The 15,479-nt window shown below is 52.4% G+C and overlaps 1 protein-coding gene across 3 annotated transcripts; it reads left to right on the top strand.

The window, feature by feature from the left end:
- The first annotated feature begins 203 nt into the window (after positions 1-203).
- bcap31 (B cell receptor associated protein 31) lies at positions 204-14,510 on the top strand. 3 transcript variants are annotated; one of them, XM_015361305.2, is made up of 8 exons: positions 204-405; positions 2,386-2,501; positions 3,220-3,320; positions 3,730-3,874; positions 6,480-6,615; positions 8,795-8,924; positions 9,674-9,774; positions 11,195-14,510. In XM_015361305.2, exons 2-8 carry the CDS (start codon positions 2,410-2,412, stop codon positions 11,231-11,233), a joined length of 744 nt encoding a protein of 247 aa, XP_015216791.1. In that variant the 5' UTR covers positions 204-405; positions 2,386-2,409; the 3' UTR covers positions 11,234-14,510. The 3 variants fall into 3 exon arrangements, with proteins under 3 accessions (XP_015216791.1, XP_015216852.1, XP_069040245.1); XM_015361366.2 differs by lacking the exon at positions 204-405 and adding an exon at positions 618-716; XM_069184144.1 differs by lacking the exon at positions 204-405 and adding an exon at positions 2,105-2,180.
- Positions 14,511-15,479: the final 969 nt, after the last annotated feature.

Genomic DNA, 15,479 nt, shown 5'->3' with positions numbered 1-15,479 from the left:
TACATAGGTGCGCATTCCAAAACACGTATGCACATACTAGAAATTAAGAAGTGAACCCCGAGAAGTGGAAATTAAGATTCCGCATTCTGTTTATACAGCTCTTCATTGCCACCATGAGGTGATACAGCAATACTACCATTCAATACAGTATTTTTATTTTTTGGCAGCTTGCCACGCCCCCTCGTTTTTCTCCTTCCGGGGTTATGTCGTGTCTCTGGCTTCTCCTTCCCGGGTCAGAGTTCAGTGTTTGCACTGTATGGTCTGTTGATGAGCTGGAGTTTGCAGACAGGACATTCCCGGAGCAAAACTGAGAACAGAGTATTTTGTATTACAATACAATAAGGACTCGACAACCTAAAAGCTCAACGGCGAAAACAACGAAAGCTCATTCATCAGTGGAGAAAGGTGAGTGTCACGGCAATGACTCTGCGTTTGTGAGTGATTTAATGATGAAACGATGGGAGTGAAGGTTTAAATTAGCTACGTCGCAATAAAATGTTTTGTGACGTTTAATCACCAAGCCACTTAACACTATAATTAATTATGCCTGTTTATGATTATAAAGCTTTTTAATTTAATCAGCTAAATTACTGATCTCATTGCATGTAATGTCGTCACTTACTGCTGACCAATCCGAAATGTCACATGAACGCATAAACGCAGTTCTCTAAAAAGGGCGTGGTGTGGTTGACTACCTTCATACTTCGAATACAAAAGTAAGATATTGAAACAGCTGTGTGCATTTTCATAATTTTAATATTTCACCACCAGTATCGTGATCCGAAGAGAAGAGTTCAGGAGGCGTGTTCGCTGTTATCAGTCGCGCAGTTTCGACAGTGCTCTGTGCTGCGGACTTCAGCCCGGAACTGTAGACTTGGCTCCTGACGGGATATATGTTCAGTGCCTGGAGTCGCTACCTTTCTCGCCCTGTGGGAACTGATACTTGGTTTCTATCGGTGCAAAACAGGTGCCCAGCCATTAGAAAAACAAAAGACAAACATCCACAATTTGCAGTTTCTCTTACAGTGTCGGAATATTAATACAATTTCATAGACGGCACAGACCTGTTTATGCAATAAGGCTAAAGAGGGATATTTATATATATATATGCGTTAGTGTAATTTAAAATTAGGGCGACAGCACCTGGGATTAGGGCGGATACTAACTAAGTTTAACGTCTCTATGCAAATATGTGAAAAGGGTGACCTGTTTGAAATAGGCAGCCCCTGATGAGGGTTAATTTGAAAGCCTGCTGCTAATGTTTGAAGCCAGCCATGGCGCTGTGGAAGGGGCGGGAGCTTTGGTGCGTATGTAGGGGGGTGGGGCTTATAATGTTACGTAGTCGGATTGGACAGCAGCGTAGGGGCGGGGTCTGTGGTGTGCGGTGGTTTGTTTTCCTGGGCTGAGTCTAGATCAAACTAAATCAAATCCAAGGTGCCCAGCATTTCATGATGTTGATATTAAGAAATCTGTAATGATAACAAAAACAACTCCCAGCTTCCAAATCACCCTGCACCTCACAACTGGCAGCCCCCTGAAGCTCAGCAGCTGTGAGCCTGGCCAGTACCTGGATGGGAGACCTCCTGGGAAAGCTCAGGCTTCTGCTGGAAGAGGTGTTAGTGGGACCAGTAGGTTGCGCTCACCTTACAGTCTCTGTGGGTCCTAATGCCCCAGTTAAAGACAGGGGCACTATACTGTAAAAAGGCCCAGATGAGACGTAAAACTGAGGTCCTGACTATGGTCATTAAAAATCCCAGGGAGTTTCTCGAAAAGACTAGGGATGTTATTCCAATGTCCTGGCCTTTACCAATCATGGCCTCCTAATAACCCCCATCTCTGATCTGGCTTCATCACTCTGCTCTCCTCCCCACTGAGAGCTGCTGTGTGGGGAGAAGACTGGAGCATCATCCAGGTGGGGCTGCACACTGGTGGGGATGGAGGGGATCCCCATTTCCTGTAAAGCGCTGTGAGTGGAGTGTCCAGAAAAGCGTTATATAAGTGTAAGAAATTACTATAAATTATTATGAGATTTCTTTAACAAGTGAACACCCTGTTTTCCTGTTCCGTGGCCTGACAGGAGATGGCGCCGTTGCACTGCTGTGGGCCTGAGACTGATCTCCTGTGGCAGTTGTGCTCAGTGGAGCTGGGTGTGAACAAGCCCATTACAATGCACCCCCACTGTGAGTTGTAGGCAGCAGTAATGAGCACCCTGGGCCCTGGTTTTCGCTAACGCCTTTTTAGCAACCCCAGAAAACAGGACGTGCTTTACAGCTGTGGCCCCAGCACCCTTCTTGATGGCTCCCTGTGGCGATCTGGCCTTCGCAGCACCTTGCCCCCGGCCCCCCCGTTCAAGGGTTGTGACGGTGCCTCTCGTGTCCCCCGCAGCGTGAGAGCCGACAGCCCGAGACGATGAGTCTGCAGTGGACGGCCGTCGCCACCTTCCTGTACGCGGAGGTCTTCGCCGTGCTGCTGCTCTGCGTGCCCTTCATCTCCCCGACCAGGTAACCCCCAGCTCGACCGCTGCGGACATCTTCCAGCAGGCCCAGCGGAAAAACACCCGAGAGCCCTTTCCTGCTGTGTGCTTGTGGACCGAAGGCCAGAGAATTGTCAGAAAGGACAGCAGCTCCCGAGCCTGTCCGGTCAGAGAGCGAGCAGGACTAAAGGACAGAGGAGCCAAATTCTGGGCAAGGGCGGACTGATTGTGCATCATCATTCGCTGTGAAAGCCTCTAGATGTTGTGCATCAGAATTAAGCGAGAGTGCTGAGCTGCGATTGAAAGGCTGTTAGAATGGAAACGGGTTGTGCATATTCATCTGAATTTAATGGTTGAATGTTTCCATGGTGGTTAAGGTGTTGTTCCTTGTTTGCCCACTTGCTCATATTGTGGACTTACTCCGTGCTTTCTGTCACTATACAGCTGTGGGGACTGAAGCAGTTGCCTTTGTGACTTTGTTAGAAAGTACAACACAAAAGGGAACCTATGTGGAACTGCCCCTTCCCTTTTCAGAACAGCTTTCAGTTTAAGAACCTGTGCATTGCTAGTGTTATGGGGCAGCTTGCTGCAGAACTCAGCTCTTCCCCTGGTGGGCCTTGTGCAGCTCTCATGTGCGTGCGTGTGTGTGTGTGAGAGAATGTGTGTGTGTGGGCGCACGTGTGTGCATGCTCAGAGTTGCATGCTGCAGCCAGTTCCTCACAGTCTTGTCTGTCTCCCTCTGGCAGATGGAATAAGATCTTCAAGTCTCGTCTGGTGAAGGCCATCACAACATACGGCAACACCTACTTTGTGGTGCTGATCCTCATTCTGGTCTTTCTGCTCATTGGTGAGTGTTGCCGACCCTAGTGGCAAGGAGGAGGAGGTGCCGGGGCGTCCTACCCTACTACAGGGGCTCCTTGATTGCAGTTCTGGCTGTTAAAGAAGTAACTGTAGAGCAGGGCTGCTGAAGGTGTGACTCTAAAACCGGATTCTTCATTAACTGATTGTTGTCAGGATCAATTTAATAATTAATGAGCTGGTTATATGAAAGCGCATAACAAGGGTTGCAAAGCAGAGGAGGCGATTTGGCCCGTTGAGCACGATAAACAGTGGAAGTCTGTGTCAGGGAGTCTGTCCCCTGTCTCTCTGATGTCTTAGGCACTGACATCACCCTTGTGTCTGCGAGTGATGTTGGGCAGATGTGTGTGAATTAGAAACCTGGAGTTCTCTCTCTGACTCCGTGTTTCCGTGCCCAGATGCCGGGCGGGAGGTGAGGAAGTACAGCGTGACGGAGAAGGTGGATCTGACCAACAACCCGGTGGCTGTGGAGCACATCCATATGAAGCTATTCAGGGCCCAGAGGAACCTGTACATCGCTGGATTTGCTCTGCTGCTCTGGTTGTGAGTATCTGGTTGTGAACACGCCCCTCAGCCCTAGCCTCCTTCATACTGAGGACCACGCCCCCCAGCCTGCCTTATTCTCACAGGTGGCCACGCCCCCAGCCTGCCTTATTCTCACAGGTGGCCACGCCCCCAGCCTCCCTTATTCTCACAGGTGGCCATGCCCCCAGCCTCCCTTATTCTCACAGGTGGCCACGCCCCTAGTTTCACACCCCATAAGCGTTTCTTGTGCCCTTTGACCCTATCCAGAAAAACAGAGAAAAAAAATCTGTAAATTAAGGTGATGTTTGGCTTTTGTGATCCCTGTAACGCCATCCCAAGCATGCTGGCCCACTTGATCATCCAGCTATTCAAGCCTGGCCGCAGGGTGGTCAAAGAAAAACATGCTGGACAGAAAAAACATCCATCTTGCACAGAAACCCCTCGGATGAATAAAGATTTCCGGACAACAGACTGAGAACATGATAGGAAGGAGATTCAAATTACAGCTCTGTCTCTCAGGCAGCTTTATTTATAAAAATAGCTTTTCGAAATTCATTTTGCCTCGACTTAGGAAAGGTGGAGCAGCTGGAGAAAGAATCCTTTAAAGTCTGTTGTGATTTTGTGGCCAGTAACTGCTGTGATCTGCGCGGCCCTGTCTTTCAAACTGCATTTGCCAGTGAGCTGCAGGGTGTTTGACCTGGAGGACTGCCCCCTGCGCACCAGGCTGTCCTGCAAAATCATTTTCTCTGCCTGTTAGACCCCCACATGGTTGGGCAGTCGCCAGGAGTTTACAGTAACCCATGGAAATCGAGCAGCGTGAGTGAAGGGATTCAGGGATTTTTCACATCGCAGGTCCTGGTGAACATCGATATCCCGAGACTCAAACGCTGCTGTGCTTTTAAATCAAGTCAGATCCGCATGTCATCTCCATACAGGGGCCCTGTGTCACGTTCCTCTGACTAATGCTTTATTAATAGACTGCAGACCCAGTACTCGTACCGTTCCAGCCACTGCTGCTGCAGCAGCTGCTTCCACCAGCTGCGGTCCTGGACAGCTGTCCGGTTGTGAGGAGGGGCTGCTTGTGCCCAGGCGCCCAGAGCCGGGGGCTGTCTCACGTGGGTCTGTAAAGAGCTGCCACCACACTGCAGCCAGGGAGGCATGTCAGGGTAGCTTAAGCAGGCATGCCCAGCATTTCCACGCAGTTCCTGGTTTGTGCCTTTGGAGGCTGCAGTGTGTCTCAATTGCCTCCTCTCCAGCTCCTGGGGGGAAGGTCTTTTCCCATTATATAGGTGATCAACTACCTTAGCCACTTCTCATACCAGCAGGTTACGCAGTGCAACAACATTAACTAACTTAAACCAACTGGAACTGTACAGAGAATTTGGAGGCTGTTTGCTCTGATTGCAAGTGCCTTTTTTTAATACCTGGGTTTTAGTTATGTATAAATGCGAACTGATGGCTTGAGCCGGACTTAGAAACCAGTACCTCTACGGTTTAAAAAGTAAACCATCTGCCTGACGCTAATCTGTGTTCCAACATGAAGACGTGGCTCTTCTGTGAATTATTTGTGCAACTGGATCTCTGGCTAAGAATTTGGCAGCCCTGCTCGCTGGCACGGTGAGCTGTAAGAGAGAAGAACATGCAGAAGGTGCGATTTCCTAGAAGGGCTCCACACTCTCTGGGAAGCACAGCACCCTATCCGTCACCTTCCCCAGCCGGATCGCAGGGAAACAGCTGGGAAAATGAGCTTTCCTGCTGTGTTCGGCTGTCATGGCGGCCATGTTCCCCTCGTCAAGGGACAGCGTACTGCCCCCGTCTTGTTACCTTGCAGCAGAACACAAGGGGTATCGAAAGGAGAGCAGTGTTTTCCTCGTTGCTTTATAGTGTTACCCCGCAGTACTGGCAGAGCTTCTTCTCAGTGTGCACTAACATACTGCTGCCTCTCATTAAACCACACTTATTTTTGCAGTTTATCAATCCATGCTCTGCATCCCCAGTTTATGCTTAGGACCCCTTGGATGGTGTCCCATAACTTCATTAGTTCCTCTGCTTCCACACACTGTGTCACTTTTTTAGGTTTGATCCAGTTTAGTTTCGGAAGGGTTCACAGCCAACCCCCATTGCAGTTAGTACAGGTTTTTTTTGGGGAAGGAACTGATTTGTGATAAAGTTTTTGAAAAGACAAGGAAACCCACGCGAACAGTTTGGGTGGTAGACGAGACCGCACACGGGTGGCAAGGGGGTCCTCGCAGCGCTGGGGCCCTGGACTTGGGGTGCTGTGTGGGTGGAGTTTGCGTGTTCTCTCCACGTTCGCGTGGGTTTCCCCCAGGTGCTCTGCTTTCCTCCCATAGTCCGAAGACATGCTGGAGGGTTAATTAGCTTCTCAGAAAGCTGGCCCTGGGGAGAGAGTGTCTGTTTGTGTATGTCCTGCGACGTGCTGGCGTCCTGTCCAGGGTGTAGCCTGCCTCTGGCTCCCCAGCAGCCTCTGAACTGAATAGAGTGGTTAGAAAGTGGGTGGAGAAGACCACGCCCGGGTCCCGCGTGTCGCTTGCTCGGCCGGCCCACCTGTCGCTTCCGGCTTCGCGGGCTGACGCGGCGTCTCCCTTGGTCTCTCCCCCGTCAGCTTGCTGAGGCGCCTGGTCGTGCTGCTGTCCCAGCAGGCCACCATGACGGCCTCCAACGAGGCCTTCAGGAAGCAGGCGGAAGGGGCCAGCGACGCCGCCAAGAAATACATGGAGGAGAACGAGAAGCTGCAAGAGGTGAGTCCTGCTGGGAGACAGGAGGGGCCCCGTCTCCAGCTTCTGGGCCGGAGGGGTCGTGGGTTCAAATCCAATGTGGGGACACAGCCAGGTGCTTTACCCAGCATGCCATTAGCAATCCCAGCTGCATAGATGGGCTCCATAATGTGCGTGTCGTAAGAATTTGTAACCTCTTCAAGTCGGACTCTTCGCTGTAAGGCAAATGACAGTAATAGGTTTATTCCATGCTGGAAAGGGAAGAGAGAAAGGCTGAGTTGGAGAGACCCGGATTCGTGGAGACGAGACAACCGGAGGATCGAGTGAGAGTCCAGGGAGGCGGCGGGGCTGCTCTGGGCTGCAGGTCCTGGGGCTGCAGAGGCTGCTGTCACTCTGCTTCTGGGTCCGTAGCTTAAACAGTGAGGAAGCTGAAACAACCAAATCCAGGCCCTTCAGCCAGAGCCCGGGGGAAGCAGGCAAGTGGCCCTTGTAGTTTCCGTCGGGAGAACATCGTCGGAGCATCGACAGGATCCAGAGAGAAGGACATGTGACAGCGGAGGGGTGGATCTGCAGTCTGCCCAGGGCCATGTGTCTCTCTTCAGCAGCGCTGGGGGTCATGTCCTAGGTATTGATCCGGCGCTCAGGCTAAGCAAGGCTATCGATCTGCAGCAATTGAAGTAGCTCTGAGGTGAGCCGAGCCACTCGGAGTGCACTCTCCGTTTATTCATTTTCTTTCAAATCTACAGCCTTTGTGTTTAAACAGCAAAATTGAAATCTAGCCTGCAGTGTTTTCCATGCAAACATTTAAAGAGTGTCTTCCCCACATGCGGTCTAATGGATTGTGCTTTAAAAATAGGTTAGATTTTGTTTTTTTTACTATCATGTCTTAAAGGAATTGCCGAAAAGCCAGTTGGCCTACATAACATGTTCTGTCTCCTAGGAAGAACACTTTTCCTGCTTGAATTTGTTCTCAGATGTAGACTAACCTACCGTTCTTCCAGCACCTACTGTATATAGAACTAGGGTGCTCTACGGGTCTCTCATAAATCACCGCTTTCTGAACACTTGGAAACAGCCTTGTTTTGAGCACTTGAGCAGGTGACCCACTCCATTTAGCTGCTTAGGGGTCATGTGAAATTAAAATGCCGGCAGTCTGGAAATGCCATGAACCCCAGTTGTCCATTATTGACTTAACTGAACTGATTGACACAACGGATCAAACGTCACTCGTGCCAGACCTTTGAAAGTGATGAGTGTCAAGTGCAGACTTGCTGGATCACTGTGGCTTTCCAGGACCAGGGCTTCCATCTTGATGATCATGCTGATCTTCTTGAGCCAAGGGGAGCAGTCTGCTCACACGCTGTCCTACAAAGCTATGTTTTCGCATAGCTATCTACTCGTGCTTGCCGTGAAACCCAACAACAACACCAGCAGCGTTGATGTTGGAGAGGCTTGGAATCGAAAGTCCTTATTTATGTAGCCGTCCTCTGGACAGCAGGGCTTGGGCTCCAGAGCATCTCAAGTGACTTCCTGGTAATGTCACACAGTGGCCGGAGGTCTGATGGGAATGTGTCACCTGGTCTCTGCAGCCTCTTTACTGGCCTCAAGCAGGGGTGTCTGATTACTGGGGCTGTGTCCCAGCCAAGCTGTTACACAACGACAATGACCTTTGTGCTTCATCCAGTAAATGGGCCAGGCCGGACTCAATTCCTCTCTGCAAAGCCGAGCCTCACCTTGCAGAAATCGAACCAGTGTCTTGTCTGAGGGACATGGTCTGGTCATGAAGAGAAGCAGCAGAAGAATCTGCACAGAAGACGGGGTGCTTTGTGACAGTGCCCGACGTGAGACCATCCAATCCCACATTGGAGGCTTTCTACAAGGAAGATACGGGCTGATACTTAGAAATCATGACCTTATCGGGAAAGATCAGGCAGTTGAGTACTGCAGGCTTGGTGATCGCTCCATGCAGACACCCTTTCCTAGTGATTATTCATACATAACAGATGCATGAATGGCGTATTATCTCGTGGCGGGAGCTGAGGAGCAGCTGTTCAAGCAGCTGTCTGTCTGAGTGCCTCCAGTGCGGTGCGATTCCCCACTCACACCCGCCAGCAGTGGACCCTGGCCTCTTGCTGCTGTGTCAGCAGGGCGGGCCCAGAGGCGGGATGGACACCAGTCATTCCCCGGGCGTGTGTTTCCGCAGGCTCTGAGGGAGGCCGGGATCGCCCTCCCGCAGGCGGGGAAGAAGGAGGGCGTCAGCGTGCAGGAGGAGAACAAGAAGCTGAAGGGGGAGGTGGACCACCTGAAGGACGAGCTGGACGCCACCAAGAAAGGTCAGACGCCCTCCCCCTGTCGGGCCTGCGGGCTCTCGTGAATTACAGGGACACCCAAGTCCACTCTTTCCTAATCGCCCCCAGTTAGAGTCAACCCAGAGCAGGCCTGAGAAATTCAGTCTCGGATTGTCATCCAAGACAAGCGTGCAGGCCTGGAAAACCGTTTTATGTGCCCTTTCAGCTGAACATTATTGTTGTTTGAATGGCAAAACAACAGCGAGCATGCAAAACAAACGGTTAAACCAGTCTGATCGCCCCTGGTGTTGTGCCTTAAACGCAGGGGACTCGGAGCTGTGAAGGGTCGCGTGAGGCTGGAGCAGGCTCTCGGGTCGGGGGCGACGATGGGGATGCCCAGCCTCTGTGGCCTCTGACAGCCGAGGGGTGGGGGTTGGGTGGGCGTCGGCACAGGCTCGCGAGGATCGGACGGGAAGATCGTGCAGAGGGCCGTCCCGGATCGGGTGGGCCTGACGACAGTAATTGGAGATTCCAGGTTTGCGATTCCTCATTGTCCCGGGCGTTGGCGAGGAATGCACGAGGAGGGGGGGAGTCTGCACCGGCTCGTTCGCCTTGGGCAGGGGGTCTAGGGGGCTGTTGGGGTGCGCTGACCCAGCGAGACGCGGTTGGCGCTACCGGATTGGGAGTTGGCGGGGGGGGGGTCCGCATGAGAAAGCGAAACCTCTCGCCCGCCCTCCGTGCGTTGCGTCTGTGTAACAGTGCCCCCCCGCCTGTGTTTGTGTGTGCCCTCCCAGCCCTGCAGAAGTCGGAGAGTGACGTCAAGGCCATGAAGAAACAGGCTGAGAATCTGACCAAGGAGTACGACCGCTTGCTGGAGGAGCACGGGAAGCTGCAGGTGAGCGCGGGGCCGGCAGTGGTCTCCTGCCCTGCTGCGGTCCGGGGCTCTGTGTGGCCAGCGGCTCGTCACTGCCAGTAACGCCAGACTGGGGAGCTGGGTGACAGCAGGCCCAGGGCCCGAATTATTTCTCAGATCGGCGTGTCTCAGGTGAAAATAACCACTGTGTTTACAATAAGACATAGCTATCACACAGCCTCCTGGGAAGAACACAGTAATCAAGTGACAGAATGGGAGAAACGTTGGATCAGGACTGAAATACAGACTGAGTGCAGTAGGAATGTGTGGGGTTTTATAAGGGATGCAGTGCTGATCGAGGGTTAAGGCATGCTTCGTCAGTAGCGTTTTGTGTGATAGGAGTTGGGAGTTGTCATACTTTGCGTGGCTCAGCAGGGGACAACTATACAGTGAGCAGCAAAGACATCTAGGTGTGTGAGCAGCACTACAGACACAAGGTTCTGTACACTGGAAGAGGTATGAGGGAGGGCTGGAGTGTGCCTGTGTGGCAGAGTAACGTCAGTGTATGTCAAAGCACACTTAACACATGCCCTACAAATACGGACAGCGATGACTAGCTCATCTCTTTTCTTTAGGTGTCTTAAGCTCGTTGGTCATAGTTTATCGCACAGCGTCTTTTAGTCTGTGCTACTGGAATCACACGCACACCATACATGGAGTGGTCTGCTCTCGTCCAAGCGGGAGGCTGTGGGCTTGCTGGTCTGTTGTTGGTTTTATGTGAAGGGAATTCCCAGCATTCACTCCTCTACCGTTGCTGGAATCCGGGGTATCTCTTTCAGATGAAACTGCTCCGATGTCAAAATTTATTATCGTGTCTGAAAACGTGCCAGCTCAGTTCATGGGAATTTTTTTTCCCGGTGTGTAAAAAAGTCACGGATTGCGCTGACGCTGCGTTCCCAGTAGGAGGCTTCTGATATTCGGAGGAATGGAGCGGCCCGCCTCTCCGCACTGCTGGAGGTGGCTACCGCAGACCTGCTGCGTCTCCTGTGCTCCTCTCGTGATTTCTTCTGTTCAGCACAAAAATTACTATAAGGACAGGTCCTATCTACTGTAATAACTGAATGAGCAGGAAGTAAAAAAAAACGCACACCTAGCGGTAAATGAGACGTAGGTAGTTCAGAGCAGATCTTTGAGCTCCGGCCCTCAGTGATTTATAGAAAATCATTCAATATTGAGCTCCGGCCGCGGCCCTGGACGTTTGTGTCGGATGCCTGGATTTGGTTTGGCTTGAGAAGCCGGATCTCGGGGCTCCTGAGCTCAGAATGCTCCTTTCTGCGTTTCTGTTGCGGTGCTGTAGTTCGGGCCGGTCCGAGACGGGGCGCCCTGCTTCTCGGGCCTGCGTCCCGGCGGTGAGGGTGTGTCTGCCCCCCCGCTGACGTCCTGTCTTTGCTCCCCCCCCCAGGCGCAGGTGGACAGCCCCCACGAGAAGAAGGACAACTGAGGGGCGAGAGGGGCGCCGGTTTCACTCGCCGGCTTGCCCCCCCGTCCCCCCGCCCCCCCCGCACCACCCTCCTCCTCCTCCTCCTCCTGCCCACACCGCCGCTGCTCCTGCTGCCTGCCTGCCTGCCTGCCTGGGGATCCCCGGCCCCCGTGGCTGGAGCGCAGTGCCCAGCGTGGCGGGGCGCGGATGGGGGAGGCGGCCGGTCTCCACGGAGTGCCAAACCAGACCGTTCCCGTTGCTGAACCGAAGAGGGAGGAGAAGGAAGGCCTCCTCTAAAGCTGGGGTCCCCTTGCCAGAGCCGCTGCCCGCTGCCGCCTGCTGTCTGTCGCGTCCAGAGGGGGCTGGTTTGCACTGTTGGCTCAAGCGAGTCGGGGATCCGGGGTTGTGTCTGGAAGTGCTGTGGCCCTCGACCCTGGCGGTAGCTAGTTTCCTTTCCCACGCTGGTGTTCGCGTCTCACAGGCTAAACGATAAATTAACCCGCCGTTACTCGACCGCGGAGCGTTTCAACCCGCACAGGTAAACGGTGTGGCTGTGTTTCTCTGGTGTTCTTGCTGTCGCACCGTCGTCTTAGCAGGAGAAGAAAGCTGCAGCCATTTTTAGTAGCAGCCAGTGGTGCCGTTGGGGGAGTTTTCTTCTCTGGTTAACTGGGAAGCGGTTATTTGGAGAGAGACGGCCAGTCCCCAGTCAGCACGGCTGTGTCAGGTCAGACTGGGAGCGGGAGCTCCTGGACCTGTGGCCTCTCCACACGCGCAATAATTCTTACTCAACAGTGATTCTTTTTTTTTTTGTACGAACTGATAAGTCGATTCACATGATGCAGAAATCTGCTTGTCTGGTTCTTCGGTCCGGTTTGCTGCAGTTACTCGGGAGGTCTGAGAAGCTGCAGAGTGCCGTGACGGGGGGTCGGTCTGATTTCCGTTCCTGATCCCTTTGCCTTTTGGCAGCTGTGGTCGACTCGCTGCGGAAGTGCTCCTGATGCCTCCCAGCACTCCGGGACAGGAGCTCCGGACAGTCCTGCTGCGTCTCGGCGCAGGCGAGCCCAGCCTGCTGCGCTCACCCCAGCGTGCGGTTCGGACGAGTAGTCCCGATCCTCCCTCCCCCCCCCGGTTCTCCAGTCCCTGCGCTTTCTCTGCGTCTTTGAGGCTCTGAGGTGGCCCGTGCCGGTCACCGCGGCCTGGCTTATCGGAAAAAAAAAGTCCAAGCAGACAGAGGCCGCCGCTCTGAAGCCTGGGAGTGTTTGACGCTGATGCTCGCCTGCGAGCGGCAGAGCTGTGCGTAGATCCCGTCCCCCAGACACGCCGCCCCTGCCTGCCCCTGCAGAGAGACCGAGGAGCAGCACCAGGCTTCCTGGTCCACCCCCAGTTTACTTCTTGCACTGTCTCTTGTCATTCTTTTGTCCAAGGGGCTGTTTTTGTGTATCAGCTATGGCAATAGGAGTTTCTTTTTCGTTCTTCGGTGCCTCAAGCGAATCTTTTGTCCTGTTTCTCTGCCGACTCAGTCGAGATCCCCCTCCCTCCGCAGGCCAGCTGCTGGCTTGCATGACAGCCTGCTGAGGTGATTCAAGATTCAAGCAGCGTCAGGAAGGCTTTCCATCAGGTCACTCAAACGGTCTTTGTTTCTGCTGCATGTCGTAGATTACGTTGCATGGCTCGTAGGTTGATTCTTCTGCTGTGTCTCACTTTCAGGACTTCAGATGCAAAGTGCTGCAATGCCTCCTCCATTTGTGGGGACAGGAGAGGTCAGAAGGGCAGAGTAGGCACAGGCAGACTTGCTACAGATACAGATAGGTCTGGATTTGAAATATCCTGCATAATTGAATCCAGTGCCACTCTGGCGCAGCTTTGAAATGAATTCACTTGTGCACTGCGGCACACTCAATACTGCCCCTCCTGTGGCCTGGGATATTAGGATAAACAGAGCGAGACCACGCCAGCACAGTGCGCCTAACGTCAGTGCTGTGGAGGTTTCATTCCCATGCCCTTGAGGATGTGAGAAGAAGCACTTACAATGCATTGACATATCATTAAATGTGGACAGGTATAAATTTCCTGGGAATGTACCCGTGTTTCTGATGAAAAATGTTCCAGAAGTTCCAGAAATGTTAAACATGTGGGCTTGGTTACAACATGGACCAAAGGAGAGGCTTTTTAGGTCAGTCCAGCCAGCTGCAAGAGCAGTAACACTGAACGCAGCATAAACTTGGATGAAGAGCTGCATGGTGGGCAGGGTGCTCGGGCTGAAGCTTGTTGAGAAGTCACGATGCAGCATAATTGGTGGTTTGTTACAGAGGTAGTGAGGACAAGCCTTGAATACGCAAGCAGAAGCTCGTTTCTGAACCCAGGGGCAGGCTGTCCCATGGTGCCAGTTTCCACCATCATGTAGGCCACACCAACTGGGTCAGCAGCTCTGAGAAGAACGTGCCAACACTCGCTCCATCCCAGCGGGAGGGGCAGGGCAGTCCGGTGAGCATCCTCCCGGTCTGTTGGAGGCGAGTGGCGGCCCAGCTGTCCAACTGTGTGCCCTGTTCTGGGGGGGGTCTTTGTGCTGCCCCCCTGCCCAGGGGCCGGATGGATTGGTGGTGAGGTTTATAGCACAGTCGCCCGGAAGGGTTGTGAGGGCGATCGGTGGCTTCCTGGCTGTTTGGAGGGTTTCAGAGTTCATCCAGCAGCGCTCAGCAGAGTGAGCTAAAAAAACCTCTTCTGGCTGCGAATATTCCTATTTATGCCCCTTAATGCTAAGAAGGGCTTCATTTGTGTTCTTTGCATTCCATTTGTTTAGAAATACGAGTAAAACACAAATTTTTGGATTCTTTTTGTCGAAGAAACAAGAATGGCCCCAGGTTTTGGAATGGTGGCTGGTTTGTTTTTGTTAACGTGGTGGTCTGGCTTCTGGCGGAGATGTGGCTCAGATCCCACAGTCTGCCCACGCCGCCGTGGGGCTGCGCTCTGAGCTGGGACCCTTCCTGGACCGCGCCGGACACCACTGAGCTTTGTGGGATCTCTCGCGTGTTCCTGGTGACTGATGGAACCTGCTGAATGTACTTTGTCCTCCTCTGAGGCTGTTTCTTTCATCTTTTTTTTTTTACTCAAAGAGCATCACGCTGTTGTTCTCGCAGTTGGCATCGAGGTTGTGGGAAGATTCAAAGGTGTCTGATTTATTCCCTCCACTTTTTTTTACTTTTTATTTCAGACGTTTTGTCAGCTTTGTCGGTTGCTGTAACGTTCTGTGAAAATGTTCGAAGCGAGGTGTTAAAATAAATCGGGTGACATAATAGCAGCCTTTCGATCTCGTGTGTTTCTGGCTATGTCTGGTTTGGCCCCTTTTTTGGAGTGTTTCAGAATTCAACCAGAAGTGCTCATCAGAGTTAAACTGGGAAAAAACCCCAACAACTTCTGGCTGGTAATGAGTTTAGAATTGGGGGTTCAGTTCCACTAGGGCTGCAAGGTTTGCCCTTCTCAAAATCTTGGGTATTGGACTGTTATTATGTGTAACTGAGCAGGTAATGATGAAATTTACTGTGCGTAAGACATCCTTGTAGAATTTGGGGGTCTTTGAATATGACTGTGTCAACTTGAGCTTTAAAGCAGATGAAATGGGCGACAGGACAGTCTGTCTGGTAGAGAAGAGGTACAGGACGGGTCTCGGAAATGTCATTTCTGGGGTGACCCGCTCTCCTCCTCGCTCGGACTGTTCGTGCTGGTGACCCTCTGTGCCCCTTCCATGTGCTCTGTTTTGTCACTTGACTCTCGACGAAAGACAGTGGAACAACTGGGTTTTTTTTTTTGTGGAGGCAGGGAGCAAGTACAGAGCCGAGCCCAGCTGTTGCCGCCCGATACAGTACAGGTTGGAACGCCGAGCCGGACAGGAATAGGCTGCAGCCACTCCGAGGCCACGTGCTAAAGATAGCTGCCAAACATGAGCACGCCAGAGCCCGGGCTTAATAAGGCCGGCGCACGACCCCAGCACGCGGTGCACTCGTCACGGACCAGTCGCACCAGGGCTGAGCGCCACTTCCTGGGCCTGCTGGGGTGGAAGGAGGGGGGGTGCTGTTGGGGTATTGCAGCGAAGACCCAAATCATTTACTTTTAGGGATTTTTGAAGCATTATGCCTTTAGCATAATAAACCATCTGAAATAGTCATCCCATCTGTCAGAAAACTACTCTCGTAGCTTTTTGTGCCAGTGTTAAAATCGACAGTGTTAAAATGTTTTTTGAACGCAACTGTAGAAATCTTCAGTTGCAAGC

The sequence above is a fragment of the Lepisosteus oculatus genome, chromosome 2 (genome assembly GCF_040954835.1).
Source record: "Lepisosteus oculatus isolate fLepOcu1 chromosome 2, fLepOcu1.hap2, whole genome shotgun sequence".
Lineage (NCBI taxonomy): Eukaryota > Metazoa > Chordata > Actinopteri > Semionotiformes > Lepisosteidae > Lepisosteus > Lepisosteus oculatus.
Note: the sequence above shows the minus strand (reverse complement) of the source record. Positions and strands in the feature narration are given on the sequence as shown.